Source organism: Limanda limanda, chromosome 1, assembly GCF_963576545.1.
Source record: "Limanda limanda chromosome 1, fLimLim1.1, whole genome shotgun sequence".
NCBI classification, from domain to species: Eukaryota; Metazoa; Chordata; class Actinopteri; order Pleuronectiformes; family Pleuronectidae; genus Limanda; species Limanda limanda.
Genome location: NC_083636.1, coordinates 31,198,999 through 31,221,721, shown reverse-complemented (window position 1 = coordinate 31,221,721; position 22,723 = coordinate 31,198,999). Strand labels below are relative to the sequence as shown.

Sequence of the window (22,723 nt, the reverse complement as noted above, 5' to 3'; positions counted from 1 at the left end):
AGGCTCTGTGCCTGTGCCATGGTGGCCAGTAGCTGAGCTGTGATGGGCTGCCATGGAGAAGCCTGGGCTATCGCTTTCCCTCAGAGGAGCACAGAGGCGGCATTGTTCCTGTCAGCCCTCTGTCTGCCTCAAACCGGTTTCAGCTGGTTCCGGTCACCCAACATAAAAGCCCCATGCTGCAGCATGGCCTCGGAAACACACAGGGAGAAGCCCTGAGACCACCTCCCAAGAAACACCGCGACATTTGCAAGCACAAAGTATATGGATGTTGTGGTATGAAGTCAGTGAAACAGGAACACACAACATTATAGACTACAGACAGATGGAGGTGATTCACAGGAGTAGCTTGCACGGCCTGACAACCAGGCCACAGAAACACACACTACAATAATAAACAGCAAAAGGATGTTTGGGTGAGCACAGTCACCTTCAAAAATAATAAAATAATATCAGAACGACTGTATAAAATGATGCAAATAAAACAATATAGACAAAAATATGTCCCAAATAACAAATACACAAAACTGCTGCGGGAAATGATGACAGCACATTATAGAGAAGAAGAAATTTAGGTAACCGTGATGGTAGAAGCTCAGTCCAGTGCCTTGGCCTGTTTCTTAGGCAGATCCCTCAGAGCTCTCCCCCTACACTTGCTGGTCGTCTCCCTGAAAACTCAAAACTGGCTTGCAGACCCCCAGCAGCTTTACACACACAGCACCCAGATGTAAAGACAGGATCTGTAAAAGCCCCAAACACAGACAATCTGACATGGGCAAAAAACGCAGGCCAGTCATGCACCTCCCTCCCCCTGTTCTCCATCAAACACATGCCCAACCTACCACACATGTGCCACCACAGAGACACACATACACAGAAACATGCACATTCATGCATATTTGCATATAGAGGTAAATGTGGCATACCCTGGTCAGATTTTTTTCCACTCTCAAGAGATATTCAGGACAGAAAAACAGTCTCCCTGCAGAGGCCTCAGCACCTGCCTTCACTCAACTCCAACCATTCTCCTCCACTTCCCTCCCCCTTCTCCCCTCTCTCGTCCACTGGGTCAGTACTAGACGTGCTCAGTCCCAGTCCAGGCCTCGTTTTTTTCCCGGAGCCCCCAACACCACCACCATGGCCGTGCATGGAGGGACAGGCGGAGAAAGGGGGCAGTTTTCAGCAGGCGAATCAGGCCTTTTGTTTCTGTGTGTGTGTGTGTGTGTGTGTGTGTGTGTGTGTGTGTGTGTGTGTGTGTGTGTGTGTGTGTGTGTGTGTGTGTGTGTGTGTGAGAGAGTGTGAGTGTGAGTGTGCTGGGGGGTGAGGGGACTCTCCACTCCGGCTCTGGAGCAGCGGCAGCAGCAGCAGCTGGTGCAGAGAAAGACGAAAGAGAGAGAGGGCGAGATGGAGACAGAGGAAGGTGGGGGAGATACAGAGGAAGAATGGAAAAGGGAGCAGGAGCATGAGGGCTTGAATATGTGCAGTACATCTCAGGCCTGTGCTGCAGCATAAGCAGATGTTACAAGATAAAGATGTTTTCCCAGGATCGTGATGATGAACTAATACTGATCCTGACCCTTTGCCTTCAAGGATAATCTTTTTTTAATAACATGACGTATAGCCTCCTTTTATAGGCCCGACTGGCTATCTGCATGCTGCGTACACCAGCGTCGATAAAAGCTTTGCAAACATACCTTGTATTCTTGCAGAGCAGCAGCCTGTTCTGGCTAAGAACACAAGAGAAACACGCAATGCAAGAGAATAAGGCAACCTTGCACTTGGAAAGCCTGTGACATAATGCATATATATGCTGCAATGGCATCACTTCTCAAATTCATGTCATTCAGTTTCACATCACAGCGGAATCGTCCTGCTACAGTTATTAGAGAAAAACAGCACACCAACAACAAGGTAGTCAAAATCAGATTATGTAAGGTCATTCTCCAAACAAAACACGGTTGTATATATAAATATGTCATAACCTACCTGTGTGACTGCAGGAAGAGGCTTTCTCTCTTTGGCCCTCTACCAGTCCTTCACACATCTGGCAGCCCCCTCAAAGAAAGCCATGAAATGCTGCAGCACATAATCTAATTATCCTTCATTATGCTAAAGGCCGTGCACAGATTTATTCACACAGAGGCAATTTCATACACTGCGGGGCTGGTGGAGACGTGCACATATATCATTAAAGGCCCTCATGGTGCCTCCTGCCTCTCCACAGTGTGACAGATCCAGAGAGGAGGCTGAGGTGGCAGCGCTCCCCACCCCCGACAAACACACAGTCGCATGACGTCACGCTGCCTCCATTCATGTCGGCTGGAAGCAGCAAAGGGAAGCTGCCACGAGCTCGCCATCTCATTTTCTAAAGATTAATTTCCTGTAGAAGATACAGATTTATGGTTGAATCGCTCGTATATATACACAGTACATTTTTCCATTATATCATCTGAGTCTGGGATATTACGGTATATGTATCAGGATTTGTCAGAGCTAAAATCTTTAGTGTTTATAAAATGTAGCCTAATTCTAATATCATCTCCACAACGTCTTTAATAATTGAAGATATAACCCTGATAAATGTTTTTCTTGATTTACTTTGGACTCCAATTACAAGTGGTTCCCAATGTGTTCAAATTTTTCACATTATAACAACCATGTGCTTGAACATATTTTCAAAATATATCAATGATGTGTGACTTTGCTTAAAGCTATAGAGCTAACAGTAAACAAGGGATGGCTTAAATGTGCACCTTACTGGATGCTTAAGATATAATTTGCCCCTCTGTGTAAATTGTGGCCCCTTTTTGGCCCCTGGATATTAGTTTAATCCTTTATCTGCCACTGCCTCAGTTTGTTCCATTTGAAGGATTTTAAAGGTCACTTCTGGCCTTTAAATATATACAGTTTTAATATAATACACTGTAGTATCCTTGAAAATGTCAGTATATCGACCTAAAGTTTTAAAGCCAAATATTGTTCAAACCAATTAAAATGCTATTTAAAATCCTAGCAGATATCATAATGTGCACATTTTGTGTCTCGGATTTGGACATTTCACTGCTGTTATTTTATAGAATATACAAATAGAGTACATGATATGGTCAGATATTGAGAAAAATATGATTTTACTGACTGTAAAGCAAATATAAGAGGAAAACTGCTTTTTGAAGTATTAAACCTTAAACTTGCATTGAATTGAGTTAAAAAAAAATAATAACACAAGGATGAATCATTCATACATGATCTTTCCATAAAACTAAAGCTTTTTGTTTCTGCAAATCCGACCGCCACCTCAGAGGCCCCTGATTGGACGGAGCTGTGACGAACAGCAGAGATCTCATAATGGAAAACTACCCGCTGTAATTGACACTTTCTGGCTGAAAGGCCTCCCTTAATCATTTTTACTTTTCATCAAACCGGTATCATTACAGTCGTGACACCGCAGTCAGAGCACTTAGTGTAGCGTGTGGCATTTGGAGACAATGAATGGTATGAATAGGAAACAGACAGGATGTTATTTTCCCTGCTCACTCATAGAAATATATTTTTATCATGACATTAGTTATTGTTCATCTGTTGTACATGAAAATGTTAAATTACCCCAAGGAAACTTATAACAGTAAAGACCATTTTGTGCTAATATACAAAAGTAGTGGTTGAGCAAAGATAACTATAACAATGCAATTTATTATCAATACATTCTAAATAACTGATAAATTCCAAATTTAATCTATAGTCTATAATCTACATATTTTCCATCATGTTATGAAAATAGATTAAACACTAAACAAAAGTTTAGTTTACTATAGTAGAGTAAGTATATCTTTCATCATAACACTGGATTATTTATACAAACCATGAAGTCTTTCCGGGAACATTCACCCAACAGTGCCACCTAGTGTCTTTACTACTAAATGGAAAATTAGTAAAACCGGATACAAAACCATTGTCTTTATTCTTTCCTTTTATTAAGATTGAAATTATACACCAGGGAAGAACATTGTATGAAAAACAGCAGGTTCTTTCCCACATAAATATACTGTATTTAAAAAAAACCTTCACAGCTCTCATGGTATAGGTAGAAGAATAAAAACTCCTCGACCTCTCGGTATGTGGCAGGTTCATACCTTCAATTATGCAGCATGCTTGACATTTGTCAAGATATATTCAATGATTTTTTTAAATACCAGAGCAGCTAATTTCAAATTCTAAGAACTCATGTATGGATATTACACTTAAAAAGCTTAAAATTAACCTCTTTATTAGCAGATATATATATGAAATAACCTTATATGAATAATGCATTTTGGTTTCTCAGAACATTTCCTTGGGGCACGATCATGCGCAGGATCTTGTTGCCTCACGTAAACACAAAACGACAAATACTCCAGATGGCACCTGCTCTGTGAGTTCTGTACCTGCCGCTGCCCTTTGACCATGTGGTGAATCACCCTGTTTGGTTAAGGTCAGTCTCGGACGGGGATGTGATACGTTCTGAGCGCAAGATGCTCTCTAATATCCTGCCGGGGTGTGTAAGTGGATAATGCCCAGAGGAAACCTTTAACCTTTTCAACACAAAATGTTGCTATACCTGCAAAGGCCTACGCACACGGAGCACATGGACTCCGTATCTGTCCTCATCCATTGTTATTCCCATCTGTGGGTCAATACTGTCATGAAAGGGATCAGTCAAGTATGAGAATTTGTTTTTTTAGGGCCGATTAATTCACACTGTTGACCTTTCCAGCGGGTTCAATACACTGTAATAAGCAGTGCCGATAAATGAGGTGGACCACATCGTTCTGTGTCGTCAAATATTTGTCTGTGGCAGAAATATTCCTCATTGTCTTGTTGGACTTGTGTTTGTTTTTTGAAAATTCTGCGTCATTTCCTCAGCTCTGAAAACGGGAATGTTTTGGAAATCACACTTTATTCAACAAAAGCAAGGGAGATTTACCCAGAATGTTTCAAAATGAAAAAAATAGAAGCAACAGGCAGGTTTGGATTTAACACTGATTTCTTTAGTCAGTGTGGACAATAACTATATTACGTTACCATACTTAACTTGATTGCTGCTTTACTACTCCATCCTATAGATCCAACACTTTTTACTACCTCACAGCTGTAGTTCATACTGCTTAGTTTGCAGATAAAGATTTTACAACAAGACACCAATGTGTTAACTTAATCAAATATATTGTAAAATCTAATTACGTGATATATAGTAACATTCTGAAATGGGGATTTGACATGATGGTGATGAAAGTTCTGCATTTCTCTTTACCAGGGATATTATAATGACTGAAAGGACTTTTACCTTTGACAAAATGTATACTGACTCAAGTTTTGTTCTTTGTTGTAATTTGAAATCATAATAGTTTTCTCAGGCCACTTTTCATATAGAGCAGGTTCAGATTATTCCTAAATTTGAAGAACTTATTACAATATGATCTGATGGCTAAAATCTAGATCTCATTTTAGACGAATATAATGTTTTGAGGTATGTTCATTCATTAGAAACATACTCTCATTATATTGCGAAAGTAGCCAAGCCACATTTTATTATTTCTTCAGCGGATGATCTGTCGTTTAAATTATATGCACAATTTGAATGGATTGAAATGACTAACAAAGTGAAGCCGAACCATCTCTATCGCCATCTGGCTGCAGGATAGATCACATACTCCACCCCCTCCATGTTAGTGGATTGGACGTACACGCCAAATCACGTTTTCAGTTTCTGTCATTTGATGGATAGTTGTTATAACAGTTATGTAGTAAAAAAGTTTATTTTTCTGAAAGGTTTGATTTAATGCCTCATAAATAATCGTATCAAACTGAATGTAAAAGAATTGTGAAAAGGGACGTTTTGCATGAGCAATTCTTTTCATAAATTCATGCATTTGGCTGAAAACAGTTTAAAGATGGATATTTTTTTTAAGTAAATCATCTGAGTTCTTCTGTCGTCACTGGTTATCGTGCAGCTTCCTCCTCCACGTGCACATCCTTGTTATGACGGATGAGGCGTAACTAATTACACACACGAGCCGTCCATCTCGACGACGTGACGCTGGCCAGCTCTGGACAAACAAGAGCAAAGAGCAGTGCTGTGATAATTACAGGCTGATGGATGACGACCACCAGTATCCTTCATGTTCCCTCTCGTCCTGACAGCACTTTTTAAAAAGCAGCTGCTGGCGTGCAGCTGGATCTGGATGAGGAGGGGGGTTCTGAACTTTCGTCATTAGGGCTATTTCTGGCTCAGGCTCCGGGAGTGTAACTTCAACAAGTCCGCAGCTCGGACCGACTCCCCCTCTCCTCTTCCTCTGCTCTTCCTCTGCTCCTTCTCTCTCTCTCTGCGCCTCAGACAATTAAAGAACACAATAAGTCGACTATGGAGGAGGTTTGCTGAAGTTACATCGAGCTGATTTCCCGCGGCTGAGGATCCATATACGTTTAGTTTATAGGTCTGATAACTGGTAACAATGGGCGGAATGTGCTGGTGTTATCCGTGGACCTGCAGACTGTGGCCGCTTCTGATTCTGGCGACTTTACCCAACTGCGTGGTGCAATACTCAGAGAGTCCGGCTGCTGTAGTGGGGAAGATGTACCCAAGAGGCAACCACTGGGCAGTAGGTAAGAACAACCTGATACTTCACAGGAGATACACTGAGTTAACTGCAAAAGGAAATGTTGACTTAATTGGGATTAGACTAATTGATTTAATTGAAATGAGACATATAACTTTATTTGGAATGAGATGTTTTGATCAAATTGAAATAAGATGTATTGATTTAATTGAAATTAGACGTATTGATTTAAATAAAATGAAAATGTTGATTAAATTGAAATAAGACATCAATTTAATTGGAATTATACATGTATTTAACTGGGAGAGGACTTCTTAATTTAATTGGAACAAGTTATGGATTCAATGACTGGATAAGAAATATGATGTAACTGAATTACAAGTTATTGATTTAACAGAAATGGATTTAAATGGAATAAGAGATATTGATTTTATTGAAGTAAGACATATTGATTAAATTCAAACAAAACATATTGATCAAATTGAAAATAAATTTCATTTACATGGTTTAAATGGGAATCTCTTACCTCCGCTTCTGCTACTGGACTGATAAATTAAAAGAAAAAAAATACAATGACAGTCAAATAAAAATAATTAAATTACAATCAAGTGAATTTTATTCAGTTAAATTAAGAAAAGTGTCTCCCTTGGACAGGAAAGCTGTTTCATGTGAAACATCACTGAAGCCACTGCATTTGTTATATGTGGTAAAATTAGAGTCTCTATTACTATACTTTTACTATTCAGTGTGATTACAGATGACTGATCACTTAGGGACGCATACTATGTTAGATAATTCTGGTAAGCCTACATGTAGTTCAATCAGAATATATACAGATCAATCTTCATGCATCTCTATTCAACATTCCAGGTCACTTGATGGGTAAGAAGAGCATCGAGAGCCCGCCTGCTGAAGTGCAGGGGACGAACCTCAACAGTGACCAGCTCACAGAAACAGAGCTGGAACGATTCGAGCCCCTGATGGAGGCACTGACAGAGCAGAAGAACCAAAACCAGAAGAGGCCCCAGACCGCAGACAGGCTGCTCCGACTGCACAGAGGCTGGAGAGAAGAGGTCAGAGACAAATATCTCAGAGAGGTCAGACTTTGGATTTTACGTCCTTATTGATCTTTAAGTGGTTTAGAAATAAGATAATAATTTGTGTTTTTCTCCATTTCATCCCAGCTGTCAGACCTGATTCTTCTATCTTTGAAACTGCGAGGCAACGACTCCACCTGAGGGCGAGGCGGTTTCTGTTTGAGAAGCAGTCACCATCATCTACTAAACACTGTAATCACATATCCACACTGACAGGGTTTTTTTTTCTGCTATGAGAAAATGGTTGAAACTGGATGTTTATTTTAATCAGTGATTTCAAATTTCTAAATCATGCAGCGGTTTGAAACCTGAAAACGAGGCCTGAAAACTGTCACATAACCCCAAAACACGGAATAAATTTAACGCTGTGATAACTGCATTGTTGACGTCTCATCATGCTTTGCAGACATTTTTTTTCTTATATTTATCAAATATGATCATCTAAAAATAATATTCCTGTTCACTCCAGGAGTGCAGTAAGTGGTCTGTACCGCTAGATGGCACAAGAGCATCTGTAGTTTTGACGTAACATGTGACCAGTAGGGTAAGGTATGCAGGGTTGACATGATCATAATTACAAATAAGAAGCGATCATAAGAAGACGATTATGGTCAATTCACTTTACCTTTTATGCTGCTTTACTCTCATCGGAGGGAAGAAACGTGCCATTAAGGACAGGAGGATGGATGATGATGGCGACTGTTATTAGCCCTTGGGGCTTACAGACAATAGGACATGCTAATTGAAACAATTTGGCTACACACATCTTTCTCTAAAGGCCAAGGGACAGTTTTTTTCTCTCTCTTCTGTTCTCTTCCCTCATTTTTCACGGATGATTGGCCAACAATAGAAGTACAAGCCACTTTCACCCCATCACTCATTACGAGTGTAATCCCAGGAGCGAATGGGAGACGGTTTACAGGAGCTAATGAGGATGAAATAAGTGGGTTGACAAACGCAGAGAGAGGAAGTCTGGGATTTAAACACACATTCCCTCCATGCTGCAAGGATACGCTGCTTTACTTCAATGTTTAATGTTAATTGGCTTTGCAGCTTTATAATATAACAATACAGATGATTATTTTTTTAAATCCAAATTTGTATTTACAGAAGTCATATAATGGACCTACTGGAGTCCATAATGCCAAACCTGAAGGGATTTTCACAGCCTTTGCAAAGTATTTTAGGTAAAAAACATAATCAATTAAAAAACAATCACAACCAAAAACATCAACTGTTTCACTAGTTTTTTATTTAATATACAAAATCTTTCTTCTCAGCACCCTAATTATTATCCACCACTAGAGGGTGCTATAGTCAGAATTTTCCATATTGATGTGTGCTGAGTTTCTGCAGTTTAGTCATTATTTTCTTTGTTGCTTTTACACACAGTTTATTGTATAAAGAAAATGTTCACAACCGATAAAATTTTTCATGGTGAAAACTGAGAATGTGAGTCCAAAACCAAGTAGAGGGAAATGAGGAGTGCTCCATTTACAGCAGTAGAATAAATACAAACTGGTGGCTAGAAATGGAATCTCTATTTGTTCTATTGGTGACAGGACACTGGGTAAGAATGAGCGTGTTCTGAATGAACGTAGAAACTTTAAGAAACAGTTTGCAGAGAAGATAAAGGAGAAGAAAAACCCAAAACAGAAAACTCTGATTTATCAGTAGTTCCATATTTTCACAGTAAATGTACAGTTAGTGTCAAACCTTTGCAGAAGGTCGGGTTAGGATGTGTCTAATCCTAGAAGTCAAACTGCACTCCTCACTTTCTCAATGTCTAATACTGCAACCCCCTCAGCAGGAGGATAAAGTCACGTTTCCAAAAGATGCAACAGATGTATTCTGGTCCTTCATGTCCATTTCTGAGCTCCACTTAGCATCACCACGTCTTCCCAATACTCTGAATGTGTTCCTTCGCCTTCATCCTCAGTGAGGCTATACTGGAGTTCCTTGGATCAGCAGAGCACTGGTACGCCTGGGGTGGGGGGCACATAGAGCCCATGTGGGGCAGGTGCTGGCCATGTCCCAGGCCGGGGCAGGACAGGAAGGAGGCCGACAGGGAAGAGGGCACAGAAGGAGGAGGAGAGGGGTTGTAAGTGCCCGAAAGGCCCTGCGAGCCACCGATGAAGCCCGGGAGGGACTGCAGGGAGGTGGAGGTGGTGATCGGGCTGGAGAGCCAGGGGTCCAGCTGCAGGCCGGAGCCCAGGGAGCCAGTGGGGGAGCGGCTCAGGCAGAGCAGAGAGGAGGAGGTGTCCTGGAGCTGGATGGAGCTCACCTCCAGCTTCTCCTGCCGACGCCACTTTGCCCGTCGGTTTTGGAACCACACCTGAAAGAAAGAGGAGGATTTTTTATTTTCAATGCACTTCAAATCATTATATCTTTGTTCATTCCTGTGCTTGGGAACTCTATGCAGCATTTTGGCCCTCAGAGCGTCTCTTAAAACACAAAGAGAGGAAGAGAGGAGGAAAGAAGAGCAGCTACAAAAAACACAGGATGTAAGGTTAAAATATCTTATGTAAAAATATCTCATTGTGTTTCAGTATTTAAATTCCATTCAATACAATTTTATTTGAACAGACCTAAATCACAACAGACATTATCTCAAGGCACTTAACATAGCAATATCGAGACCTAAATACTATGTGAACAATTAAAAAGACTGGATTAAATTATTAAATGTATGAGGAAAGATTTGAGCTTTTAAACTAAACCCGTTCCTTCAAATTGTGATGCTGTAATCAATAATTGCATGTTAACATACAGACATTTTCAAGAAGGTGTAATTTTCCAATTTCCTTTAATAACGATACAAATAATGATGTGATAAAAGCCTCATTTTCTTTTTACCAAACCAAGAGAAAAATATGACGTTAAAATCATTTTCTGCATTTAAATGAAACACCAATCTGTCAAAATAGTAAAAATGTCTTTACGGATATATAACCGTTTTAGTGACTGGTGGGTTAAAATAGTTGTAAATAATGGGATATAAGATAGAAAATTATGACGTATTATATATATATTCATAATCTCAAAGTAAGAGTATTGTCCAAAACTCTAATAATTGATTTAAAGTTGAATAGTTTTAACCCAAAACAAAATTTGGAGGGAAAGATGAAACCTATTCAAATGTTGCTTTTGATCTTTTTTTTTTTTGTAGATCTTTGGCATTTATCAAAAATATTGTTTTGTTCAATGGTGAAAATTATAATCACCATGGTTATACAGCCATTATGTGATCTTCAAATTGCTTTTTAATTGTTTCCTTCAGTTTTCCTTTGTAACTTCTGTAGCTCCTTGTAACTTTTGGAAAGGTGCTGTATAAATAAAGATCATAATGATCAGTAACAGGCCAATAAAAGTGTGATGAACAAAAGGTTTTTGAATTTCCTGGGACATACCTGCACTCGGACCTCCGGCAGGTTGACCTTCATGGCCAGCTCCTCGCGGCTGTACACGTCCGGGTAGTGGGACTTCTCGAAGGCTCTCTCCAGCTCGTGGAGCTGGAAGGTGGTGAACGTGGTCCGGTTCCGACGGTGCTTCTTCTTCGGGTTCTCGTCGTCGGACAGTTTCCCGTCGTCTCTGTCCGGTGAGTCCGGGCACACCGAGGCTTCCGCGGCGCACACAGCTGCGGAGACACGGACCAGGGTGAGGGGGGAGAACATCCAGGAAGGTACACGTTTTTTCCAAGTGTTGCTTATTTAATCTGAACTCTAATATTTCTTATTGCCACTCAAATCTGCTGAAGACAATTTGTTTTACATCATAAAAAATGACTCCTGATTCCCAAAAATATTTCCTAGAGAAACTAACAGAAAGTGCCATTTAATGTAACGATTTTAAACCTTAAAAAACCACAACGTCTATATGTATTTCTGCAGGTGAAATCGTCTCGATTCCTTAATTTAACTGAATCGACTTACTGTCAAAACTTTCTGCGTAAAGACTCTTCTTCCCCGGTGTCACGGTGACGCTCCCGGTGCGCTCTGCGTCTTTGGCCAGAACTTTTCCCGCCATGCTGTACGAGGCCGACTTGTGGAAGATGGTGTCCTCTTTAAATCCCAGTATGGCCTCGATGCTGTGGATCGTGGACGAGTTGCTCCCGGGGCTCTGAACCGAGCGTGCAGAGGGAGACAGGCGCTCATCCATCATCATCATGACTTGGGCAGGTGATCCAAGAAGCCACATTGGTCGGTGAGGTCTAAACGATGGTGACAATTACGCACAGTCCAAATCCAAAGTGCAGCTCTTTCTGTTCCCTCCTGTTTGGTAAAGTTGTGGATGTCAAATAAAAAGTTTGAGGGATGTTGGGGGAACTTGCGCGCAGGACGCACACCAGTGGGGCCGCCTTGCGCATGTGGATATGGAGCATCCTCAGAGGGGGCTTTTAAAGTAGCGCCTGCTGCACGACCCCCTGCTCAAGCTGCAACCCCCTGCTGCACGTCAGAGAGAGAGAGAGGACGTCCCGTGGGATTTGGCCCCGCTGGATTTAGGGGTAACTGTGCGCCCGTGGCACCGTGCAGCCTCCCATAGCTCCTCCCAATCTCAAGTGCATCAGTCGGTGGATGCTGCCTCTAAACCTTCTTACATAAATCTTAAAACCATCTTTCCACTCCTCCAGATGTCATGTCATGTCAGTCTGTCAAAAAAAAGAGGAAGATTATAGGCAAACAGATTAAGGTACAACAAAATCATAATTACAAGATTTCTGCTCAGGACATGGATTTCAAGATGACAGCTTAGTATTTAATCAAAGCGTCAAGATATTGTTGCCAAAATGAATTGATATTTGATTTTGTCGAAGCATTATTTGTCTTATTGACCTAAAGATAAAAAAATAATCACACCTCTTGACTCACATTGAATGTAAGTATACGATAATAGTCTCTTTAATTCAATTAAACTGTAAGCTAATGATTCCTAAACCAGACTTAAACTGTATGTTAACCAGTTCTTACAGGTGTTGAGTCCAACAGGGAAACAAAGCCCAAACAATAACTATAACCACTTAACAGCAAACAAAGATTGACAGCAGTATAGTAATCCTACTTAAGGGGATTACATTATTTTACTGAAAAGGGTTAAAACCCTTAAAACTATTTAGGTTTTCCTAATCACAGAAGGTGACCTTATCCTTTGTTTGCCAGAGAGAGGAGGGAGGGGGATTCGCTAACTGAGCACTCCTTAATTAACTCCAGAAAGTTGGGAGTCAATGCATGCAAATGTTATTTAAACAGAAAAAAAAAACTTGTTCTCTTGTCATCTCCTGCTTTTGTGTGTTGTAATGATGATTTGTGGCGAATGCATGAGGGGTTTCTAAAACAGATTTGAAAGTATCAGGGGGTAAAATAGTCAAACTCAATTTGTTTCACCCTTAGTTTCCAAATGTATTTCTGAATCCAGATGAGAACTTTTATTTTTCCCTCTGTTGAAATCACCTGTACCTCAAAGTTGTGTGAATCTGTTGACAAAATGGTTTTAATTTTAAATGTAAAAAGGCTAAAAATTGTGTTTCAAACAGACCTGGTCTGAGACAGTGAACCTGTCAGAACGTGTTAATTTAATAAAATGTATGTTTCCACAGAGAAAACAGTGCTTGGCTCAATAAGAGAGAATTTGTGTTTTATGGATATCAAAAATATTTTACAATTCAATTTGAAACAACAATTTAAAATGTCTTATCAGAGGGGCCCCTGGACCATGCTCCGCCCTCTGTGTGTTCACCCCTGTTCACCTCTCAACCTTAACTATTAACACTTTATATCTTGTTTGTTTAACACGTAAATAAATCCATTTTTATTTGCCTTGTCTGGGCAAATCACAGTTATTCTACAGAAATAAAAATAAATAAATTATTATTTAGCCTAAACCAAATTATTTTTACCCCAAAGATGTTATACATTTATTGACTGCCAGAACAGGCTTCATTATTCAGGGGGGGGGGGGCTATAGATTTGCTCCAACACAAGAGCAGCTCTGAAGGTGCTGGATGCTGAGCTCTGTCCAGGCCCCTTGGTCCCTGGGCCAGGAAGTGCTCTCACACAAAACTGCAGCCATCAAGTTAAAAGCATGAACATATTGTCGAAAATATCATTATTAGCCGGTGTCAGAGAGAAGCGGCATTGAGTCATAGTGCCATAGTATAATTTTCAGATACCTACTTTATTCAATTCCATTAAATGCAATTCTATACGTCTGCATTTCAAAGGCAAATATGGTTAATTTCACTGCTCTGTAAAATAAGACTTTGCTGATTTATGGTTGATAGACTTAACTGTTTGTAAAGTATATACATTTAAACTAAAGGTCTTAATAATAATATAACAATCGGAATGGGATTATTAATATAATTTTAGCGATCATGCTCTACTCAAGGATGGTTCAGGCCCAAGTAAAAGAGCCCCCAGACCCTTTTACATAAGTTTCTATTGATTTCCATCAAATGGCATTTCAAGCTGAACATAAATGTGATTGACTTTTATTGATAAACAAATGTTCAATATGTTTTTAGTCTAGTTGAACTATCAGTGTTTTGGTCATGGTTAATCAAACAGTCCAACCATTAGCATAACCTATAGGCTACTTGTAATCCTCGATTTCAACTGTTATTTCAACCATTTGTCGAGTACTTTTATCAAGCTAACTAGCTAATATGACTACATATTACATTTAGCAACAAAATTGCAAATTAAAAAGTATCATTTGTATTTTTACGTTGTTTTTTTTTTTTACTTATGCGGGTTAGAAACCCTTTGTCAGTTCTACCTCCATTTTAATATTTTAATAAATGTTAGCACCTGTCTATGCGTCTTGAAACTCCACAACAAACTGTGATGGAGTGGATGAGACTATTTACGTCTTTTTGTCTCTTATATTTGAAGATGAATATGATCGACTCGTGTAATTTGCAGAGCTGGTAGCTAAGCATTGTTTTCCGATGAAAAGAAGAATGACATATCCGGCCTTCAGACTTTGCTTCGTCCGCTAACATCCCCATCTGGAGCGAGAGAAGAGAGAGAGAGAGAGAGAGAGAGAGAGAGAGAGAGAGAGAGAGAGAGAGAGAGAGAGAGAGAGAGAGAGAGAGAGAGAGAGGGGGCACAGGCTGACAACCTTGGCTGTGCTGATCCTATTAGATGGTAATCTCCAGACTTCACAAATCCACAGCCGTCGTTTCGACTTCATGTGAAACTCTAAATGTTGAGGATTCCTTCCTTCTTGCCTCCCCCCTCATTCGGCCTAATCGTCCCTAACAAGTGTTTTTATAATGCCCAATTAAATTAAGACTGATTTCTTCATTCACAGCGTAAGCCTTTGATTCAGGTAGATGGTTTTAATCGCTCAGTTGGTTCAGCTTTGTACGTTTTATGCTTGGACAGCAGAATATCTACATGTCTGAGCATTTGAAAGGTCGCTAGTGAAATCCAGACATAAAGCACCATGCAGCAGTATTAAAGTTAATAATCATAGCAATTAGCGATTTTCCAAAACTAACATCATTGATAGTTTAACCAATAATAATCGTACATAAAAGAGATTGATTTTCTGGTTTGATTTGAAGAACCAGTTAAAATTGTGTGAAGTTGTATGGTCACTTTTTGAAAGCATGTACAAAATTGCATTCAAATATCATAAATGTAGGAATTTGCAAAACAGTTTGAGTTTGTCAACCACGCAATAAAGTTTCAAACTGTAGAAATAGTTGTTGCATTTGAAAAGATGTCTATTTAAATTAAGTTTGTGCTGGAGTATTTTCTAATGAAGTTTCAGGACAAACTAATGTCTAATCTGTCACGTGACACTGAAATTACGAACTATTCTGACCCTGTTTTTACGCCTGAGCTGCAATTAGCATTTTGTCCACAGGTCAGGTGAATCCTTCCAATCAGGGCTGAAAAAGGCCGATCCTAGTTACACACCCTGGTGCCAGTGAAGAGTGTAATCTGCTAGTGGAACAGGATTGAAACGCTATAATTAGCGCACGTTTATAGTAAACCAAACTCCCCCTGGTGGCTAGTCTGAGTATAGAAATACAGTGGGATTGCTCTCTGAAGAGGATTTTCAAGCTTCACGACACAAACAAACATATTTAATGTGTTCAATACACATCTTTATTTAAACATGACATTTGGTTTACTCAGTTTTAAGTACCTCCATGTATTTCATCAGTGTTTATGTTCATTCCTCTCACTGGAATGGAATAAATATATATGGAATAAGTGTATTGATATTAGGATTTGTGCAAATCTGCAAATGTCTCTGCAAATGTTTCAGGCTCACTGAACTGCTGACTTGTTTGTGTAGAGAAAGTAACAGTAATTCTTAAATATTGAAAGACAGAAAAAAACAATCTAAATACCGTAATTATTTCAAATACCACATACAAAAAAAAACCTAGAATAACCAACAACCAAAAGGACAGTTGAAATACACAGACGAAACTGTCTCATTATATCACAAACATTTTGAAATGCACTGTGACCTGTGACAGAGAAGTGAGAAGAAATACTTTGCATGGACGTACAGGGAAAATCACATTATTTGCATATTGTTTAACCAAGAAAACAGGGGAGACGTGGGGCACCTTGGACATGATTTAAAATAGTTTCGGATTATTAAGTAACTGGGAAACTTTTACAATATATCCATTTTCCCAGATGCAGACTGGTAGAAGTAGCACTGTATCACCTTGAGGGGACCAGGCATATTTTTTACAGTTTAGACGGATGATTTGCCTTTTTAGTGCTTATGACAGATTCTACATGTTGACTGAAGTTTGGTCTGTAATTTCCAGGAAATTGAAAATGAAGTCCGTTCACATGACGGAGCACTTCTCCTCCGCTTTAGTCTTGAGCTCGGTGACGGTGGCCGAGGCCTTCTCCTTCAGCTGGTCCATGTCCATGTTCTGCAAGTTTTGAAACTGGCCCATGAGGGAGTCCTTGCCCTCCTCTTCCGTGGCGTCCTCGTCCACCATCTTGAGCAGCTCCTCAGGCACGTCCACGTCGTCCCCGGCCATCTCGATCATGTTCTCGTCCTGCTCGCTCTGGGGACGGTGAAAGCAACGGCCAGAATACACGGGTCAGGACACAGAAACATGGACATATGACAGTAAATGGTGTGACGATATAAATCATATTAGAGATATTTGAAATAATGAAATGTCTATTTTAACACCTGTTCACAATTTGTCCAACAGTTTTTAATCTGTTTATCTGTGGTATACAGATGCTATTTTTCTCTTAATCATTTTTAATTCAGTTATATCTATAAAAAGTCAAAATATGTTTGTAAAAAATATATTTTGTGACAATGTAAGGTCACACAATATGAGGCTTCCAGGTGTAGGAAGAACATTGTTTGTTTTCCCTGGTTATAACAGAGACTATAGAGATGAATTCTTATTTGCAGAGGTAAACAACCTAGAGGCTGACTTAAAGGATTTTTACAGGATTAACTTTCTGCCTGGCTGCCTGCTTTTCAAAACATTTCTGGTTCCACTGCCACACTCAGGCCTGTCACAATACATATGCCAGTCATGGCTTATGAGAGGACTTATCACAAAGCTAAACTATATTTAAACTAAAAAGTCAATATAAAACATCCACAACTTTAAAATAAAGTACATTTTGTTTATTCCTAACAAAGATTTTAAGCGTTTTCTACCCTTTTCACATATTTTTCTGATGCCCCTGTGTCCTTTGACTTCCCTCTCTCTGCACTAAGTGCTCAGGCGTCATGGAAATGCTCAATTTAAAACCTTTCCAACGAACTAAACCTAATCACTTAATATGTGGAAAAGTCATGCAATAGGCACTGTACTGTGACTACTTTAAACTTCAATCTGTGGGATTATCTGGGACCTGCCTTTAGCCTTTCCTCTCTGAATCCCAACGATAGTCTAAAGATATCTACTATACTGTGTCGCACGAGACCCTAATGCCAGTGGACGGACAACAACATCTTCCTGTTTACTCACATGAGATATATATGAATAAATAGGGGTTTTTCTAAATCACACTTGAGTTCACATTATTTGTGTCCCCAACCCTTCAAAGATTAAAATAAAAGAATTAACAGAACAATATGCCTTTAGGTGCTTTATGGTGAAGGTGAAAATCCATTTAAATGTATATTTCAGCTCTAATAGAGACACTCCTACAGGCTTTGTATGTCTGTCTTTTTCAAACTGCCATGCAATACAAACATCCTTTACAGAAAATAATTACATCTATATGCACAGCTCCCTGCCATTGTCTCCGTCATAAATGTGTTGTTTCAATTTAAAAGAGACAAACTGTGAAAGGAAATGAACCCATTGTTTAAAACTACAGATGCAAGAGGCTGCTAGAAAAGCCTCCAAGGTCATCGCTGCATTCATGGGAATAGGAAATCATCTCATCATAAAAAGCTGTATTAGAAAGTGAATTTCCAATAAAAACACACAGTTCATTACAGGTAAGGCTGGATCAGCAGATTAATATATATAATTTTAAGGTTCTCGATATTTACCTTTAAATTGCTTAGATAAAATCACATCATACCTGAGTTGCTCCTTCCATTACAGCTTATTTCTCTGTAAGATTCCCTTTTAAATCATGTAGCTGCTCACGCTACAATCACTAAAGTAGTTGTGGCTCTTCCTTGAAGCCGGTTCACGCTCCCTGTTGCTCCCTAATGAGCCTGGGACACCTGCTCAGCGGCATTATTCCCTGTTAAGACTCCAGGTGCAATGTGGGACACATAGGCTGACGTCTCCGAGACGCTGCTTTGAGTGTATTTGTCACTAATCTACTGGCAAGGCCTCCACCTCCTGTCGACCAGGCTGCAGCTGCCAAGGACTCCTGTTAGATAAAGGCAGCCTCTGCTCACTGTGAAGCAGCTATTTGCCGCTCGGGCTCAGCACAGTCATCAGATGCTGCTCTTTCTGCCAGTCACTGGAGGAAAGGGCCTTTTAACAAGAGCTGACTCATAGTTTTACCAGTCCTTAATAGCAAATGGAGAAAGGGGCCATCTGATCAATATATATATTTAAAGAAATCCTCCAGAAACTGCAACTTGGGTCTTATACTATAAACTTGTATAATCTCCTTTTTTTGCATGTAAAGCAGTTTACAACCATATATTAAGTGTTTTCAACACACTGTAAAGCAGTCGTAGCCACATTTAATCCCTCTTAGGGAACCTGTGAGCAGAGGCTGGTGTATAAATGTTCTATTTTGTAAAATACTGTTATAATAATCATTTAAATATGTCTAATAAAGTTCTTATATGTCTTTATATTAGAGGTTTCAAGTGTGTCACAAAAAAAAAGTGCTTACAAATATCAAATACATCAGTAGGTCAAAGCGATGTGTTACTTTAAGATCAACCATTATACCGTTGCTCTATTAAGTATAATTTAAACACTACAACATCACAGATTTAAATCCCTTACCTTTGGCAGTCTGTATTTGTCTCTGAGGCACACCCTAAGTGTGGCCCTCTCTGCCTTCTTGTGTAAGAAATCTGCATCTCTCTCCATCCTGAAAGAGACACAACAATGTTATTAGTACAGCAACATTTACTGTCAGTCACAACAACATCCCATGTTGTTCAAAGTTAAAAAATATTATGTCTGTTAATCTCTTTTCTGGAGAACACGATATCTGCAGGTGGGATTTTGTGTGTTTGTCTTCAGTGTGTCACGGGTTCAAGCACCATAACATGTTTTCAACACCAGGATTTGATGTGTTTCATTCTGTTTTACCTTTTATGTGTTTCCATCCAGTGTAAAGAAAATAAACCTGGACCTGATTCCACAGAACTCATCGCAATATTCCAATAGGACAAACCTTAGTAGCTAGGTAATCAAATGAGTAACCAATATGGACTCAATATGTACCAATGCTTAATGAATGTGAAGTAAAGTTGTATTTTTTACCATTAGTGTATATTAGTGCTTTGGCTTCAGGGTGATTCCATCAACAATTTCAACTGTTGAAGCTTTTTGCATGAAATCTGCTTCAAATAGAAAGCAAGTTCAAAATAAACAAGGAAAATGTATGAAAAGACTCAAATTGAAATCTGATCACAAACCTGGTCACATGATGACAAACCATTCAGCTTCTGACGTTTTTTTGTATTTCTTATTTTCTGTGTTTATTAATTGTATTTTAGCAGTGTTTTATTTTATTTTCTATAATTCAGTATTTTGTACCTTTAAAATGTCATTACACTGCAACAAAACAAGGATTGGTTATTGAATTCTCTAGTTTAAACAAAGGCAATATATATATTTGATTAATTTCGATGCCACTTTAATCAAATAGTTACCAAATCTTGGGGCTTATTCACTTTTATGAGGTTATTTAGCATTTATTTTGTCCCCAGATATGCATTATGAAGTGTGCTGTATGTCGCTGAGGATCTGGTCCTTAGAAATGTTGTATTTCATGTATGCCACTACTGGTTAACCTCCCTTATATCTACAGAATATAAGATGCATACTGAGACTGTATTCTGTATCCAACAATAAATATGATATCATAATATAGTCATAATATTCTAATATAAACACCTCCAAAAATCTAACACAATCACAAAAACTTATTTCACCTTGTGATGATTATTTCATTATTCAAAAGTGTTTTCATTTTCTAAACACAAACGCTTAATTCATCAAAGGCCATTTCCTGATGTCAATGTGGTTCCGTGGACTTTGTGAGACCCTAGGTGTTCCTATAAATCATGGCAGTATTCACGTAAACTTTCCCTCAGCCAATTGAAGATGGGATTATTAGGCCAGACTGAGTCGAGCAGATTTGCAATCAAGCCAAGATGGCACAACCTGTTCAGGTTGTGCCATCTTGGCTTGAACAACAAAGTGTTGCACCGAGGTTTCTGTAAACTACACATTCATTAAAATGGCCTTTACTTTACAGATCATGGAGATACTGATACAAAGTATTTTATTTCCCAACAACGGGTTTGTCTGCATCAGGAATCATGGTTGAGTGAATATGTGAATAGGGTTACTACAAATCTAAAATAACGGAGGGTGTTGTCATTTTAATTCCCCAAACAGGAGAGTAGAGAGCCTGGATTAATCCTGTTATGTAATACAAGCGGACTGAATTTGATGCTTTAAAATCGACTGTTCCACCAGTCGATTTTGAAATATCTGTGCTATTGAAAAGAGCAGGAGTCCATGTTTTCAACTGAATACTGGATTGTTTTTAAAACTAAACACTAAATAGAATGTTACCCATCTCCGCTCTTGATGCAGAAACTGATGACAGATTATGAGAGATTATTGATCCAGGTCCATCATGACCTCTAGTCCCGGTGGATTATAATGTAGAAATTGTAGGGGAAAAAATCATTGTGTCGCTCAAAAAATTCACATATGCAGAAAAAAAATACAAATGAATTGGTGTTGGATGAGAGTGTGGTTGCAAGACAGGGAAAGTTAAACAGTGACGAAGTGGACTGCAGCTCTTCAAGGTCAGATTCTGCAGCCATACAGGTTCCCACGGACCAATGGCATCAATTCATAAAGGACTGTAGGGTCCGTGTTGTTTACTTACTTCTCCTCCACCACCTGTTTTTGGTACTCTTCATACTCCTCCCGTGTCATCCCCGCTGCTTTGGCTGGATCTGTGGGGGCGGCCTCCTCTTCTTTGTCACCTCCACCCCCGAGGCCAATTCCTGACAGGGGGTTCCCAATCATGCTCTTGATCAAGAAAGCCATCTCGACCTCTGTGACTGTTTTCTCTGCTTTCTGGTTGGAAGTAACGTAGCTGCCCCTTTATGGCGCCCTCCGCTTTGGCTTCCTATAGCTGTCAAATCCAGTGGTAGCTCTCTAGCTAACCTGCTGCTTGTCTATGGATCCAAGGACACACTGATGACAGGCAAACACACACACACACGGTTTGCCTCGGCCATAATCTGGATTTAATCCCCCCTGCTCCACTACGCTAAGAGGCAGATGGCCTGTTTTCTCTCTATTTTTAAATCATGCAGACCTTGGTGGATGTTGTTGTCTTTTTTATTTTGGACATTTAGTGCATTCTGTGGCAGAGCAAGGTGCAGCATTTATCATAAAGAAATAGAGTTTTTGTGGACAGGGGCCTTCACTTTGTGACCACACACACCCTCTGCTGCTTAATCGTATTAGTAAAGTACGGGCCGGCCCGTGTGCAGCTTAAACAGCTGAGGCCGAGCAGAGTGGAGAGAGAGAGAGAGAAGCGGGATTATAGTCATGTTTATCCGCACTGGAACCTCCCATCATGCCGTGCTATTGTTCCGTGGGAAGATGATTGACAGGAGGAGATATTGCTCAGGCTTCAATTCTTCATTTATTTTGGTTACCTCACTTGTACTGAGCTGTCAAATGTTTCAGAAATGGGCCATCAGATGTGTACTGTGATTTCTATGCTCAAGTGTAATCACACGTTCATTCTTTACTGCAAGATCACTTGGCTACTGGTCAACACTGCAATGTTGTGGAAATCAACAAGGGTCTCTCTAGACATCCAAGGACACCTTACAATATATCATGAAAATACTATAGGTGTAAAGTGTGCAAGAGATTAAGAATTCACAGATCTTTTTTACCATTGGCTCCATTCACTTCCTCTACATCTATGAAATAACCTGCAGAAAATAGAATATACAATATATAATGCATGTATGTTTTTTTCAAGGAAAAGAAAGATGTGCAGCAACAACTACAACATTTCTCTGAATGTCGCTCGCTTCATGATTTTGGAGCAGAATTAAACATCAAAAAATATGACATACGATGACAATGAATGTCAACATACAGCTATCATTTGTCGATGTTTCAACAAAAGTTCTGGATGTAATTTGCATCGATAGGAAACCTGAACTCTAATCAGGGATTATGCAAACACTGTTGCAGCTTGCTGCACATCTTTCTTTTCCTTGAAAAACACATACTTGCATTATTTATCGTATACATTCTATATGTTCTGGAAGTTATTTTATAGATGTAGATAAAATCAATGTCAATAAATTCGAATGGACTTT

General features: G+C 39.5%; 3 protein-coding genes across 3 annotated transcripts; 1 reads left to right on the top strand and 2 right to left on the bottom strand.

Annotated features, from left to right (window-relative positions):
* Positions 1-6,485: 6,485 nt before the first annotated feature.
* grp (gastrin-releasing peptide) lies at positions 6,486-7,835 on the top strand. Its single transcript, XM_061082733.1, has 3 exons — positions 6,486-6,636; positions 7,461-7,687; positions 7,775-7,835. The coding sequence occupies exons 1-3, from the start codon at positions 6,486-6,488 to the stop codon at positions 7,826-7,828; spliced, it is 432 nt and encodes a 143-aa protein (XP_060938716.1). The 3' UTR covers positions 7,829-7,835.
* A 1,740-nt stretch (positions 7,836-9,575) lies between these two features.
* rx3 (retinal homeobox gene 3) lies at positions 9,576-11,884 on the bottom strand. The gene is made up of 3 exons (XM_061080333.1): positions 11,620-11,884; positions 11,098-11,324; positions 9,576-10,022 (listed from the first exon to the last, which is right to left on the bottom strand). The coding sequence occupies exons 1-3, from the start codon at positions 11,882-11,884 to the stop codon at positions 9,576-9,578; spliced, it is 939 nt and encodes a 312-aa protein (XP_060936316.1).
* Positions 11,885-16,508: 4,624 nt separating this feature from the next.
* cplx4a (complexin 4a) lies at positions 16,509-21,422 on the bottom strand. The gene is made up of 3 exons (XM_061080405.1): positions 21,259-21,422; positions 19,128-19,215; positions 16,509-16,736 (listed from the first exon to the last, which is right to left on the bottom strand). Exons 1-3 carry the CDS (start codon positions 21,420-21,422, stop codon positions 16,509-16,511), a joined length of 480 nt encoding a protein of 159 aa, XP_060936388.1.
* Positions 21,423-22,723: the final 1,301 nt, after the last annotated feature.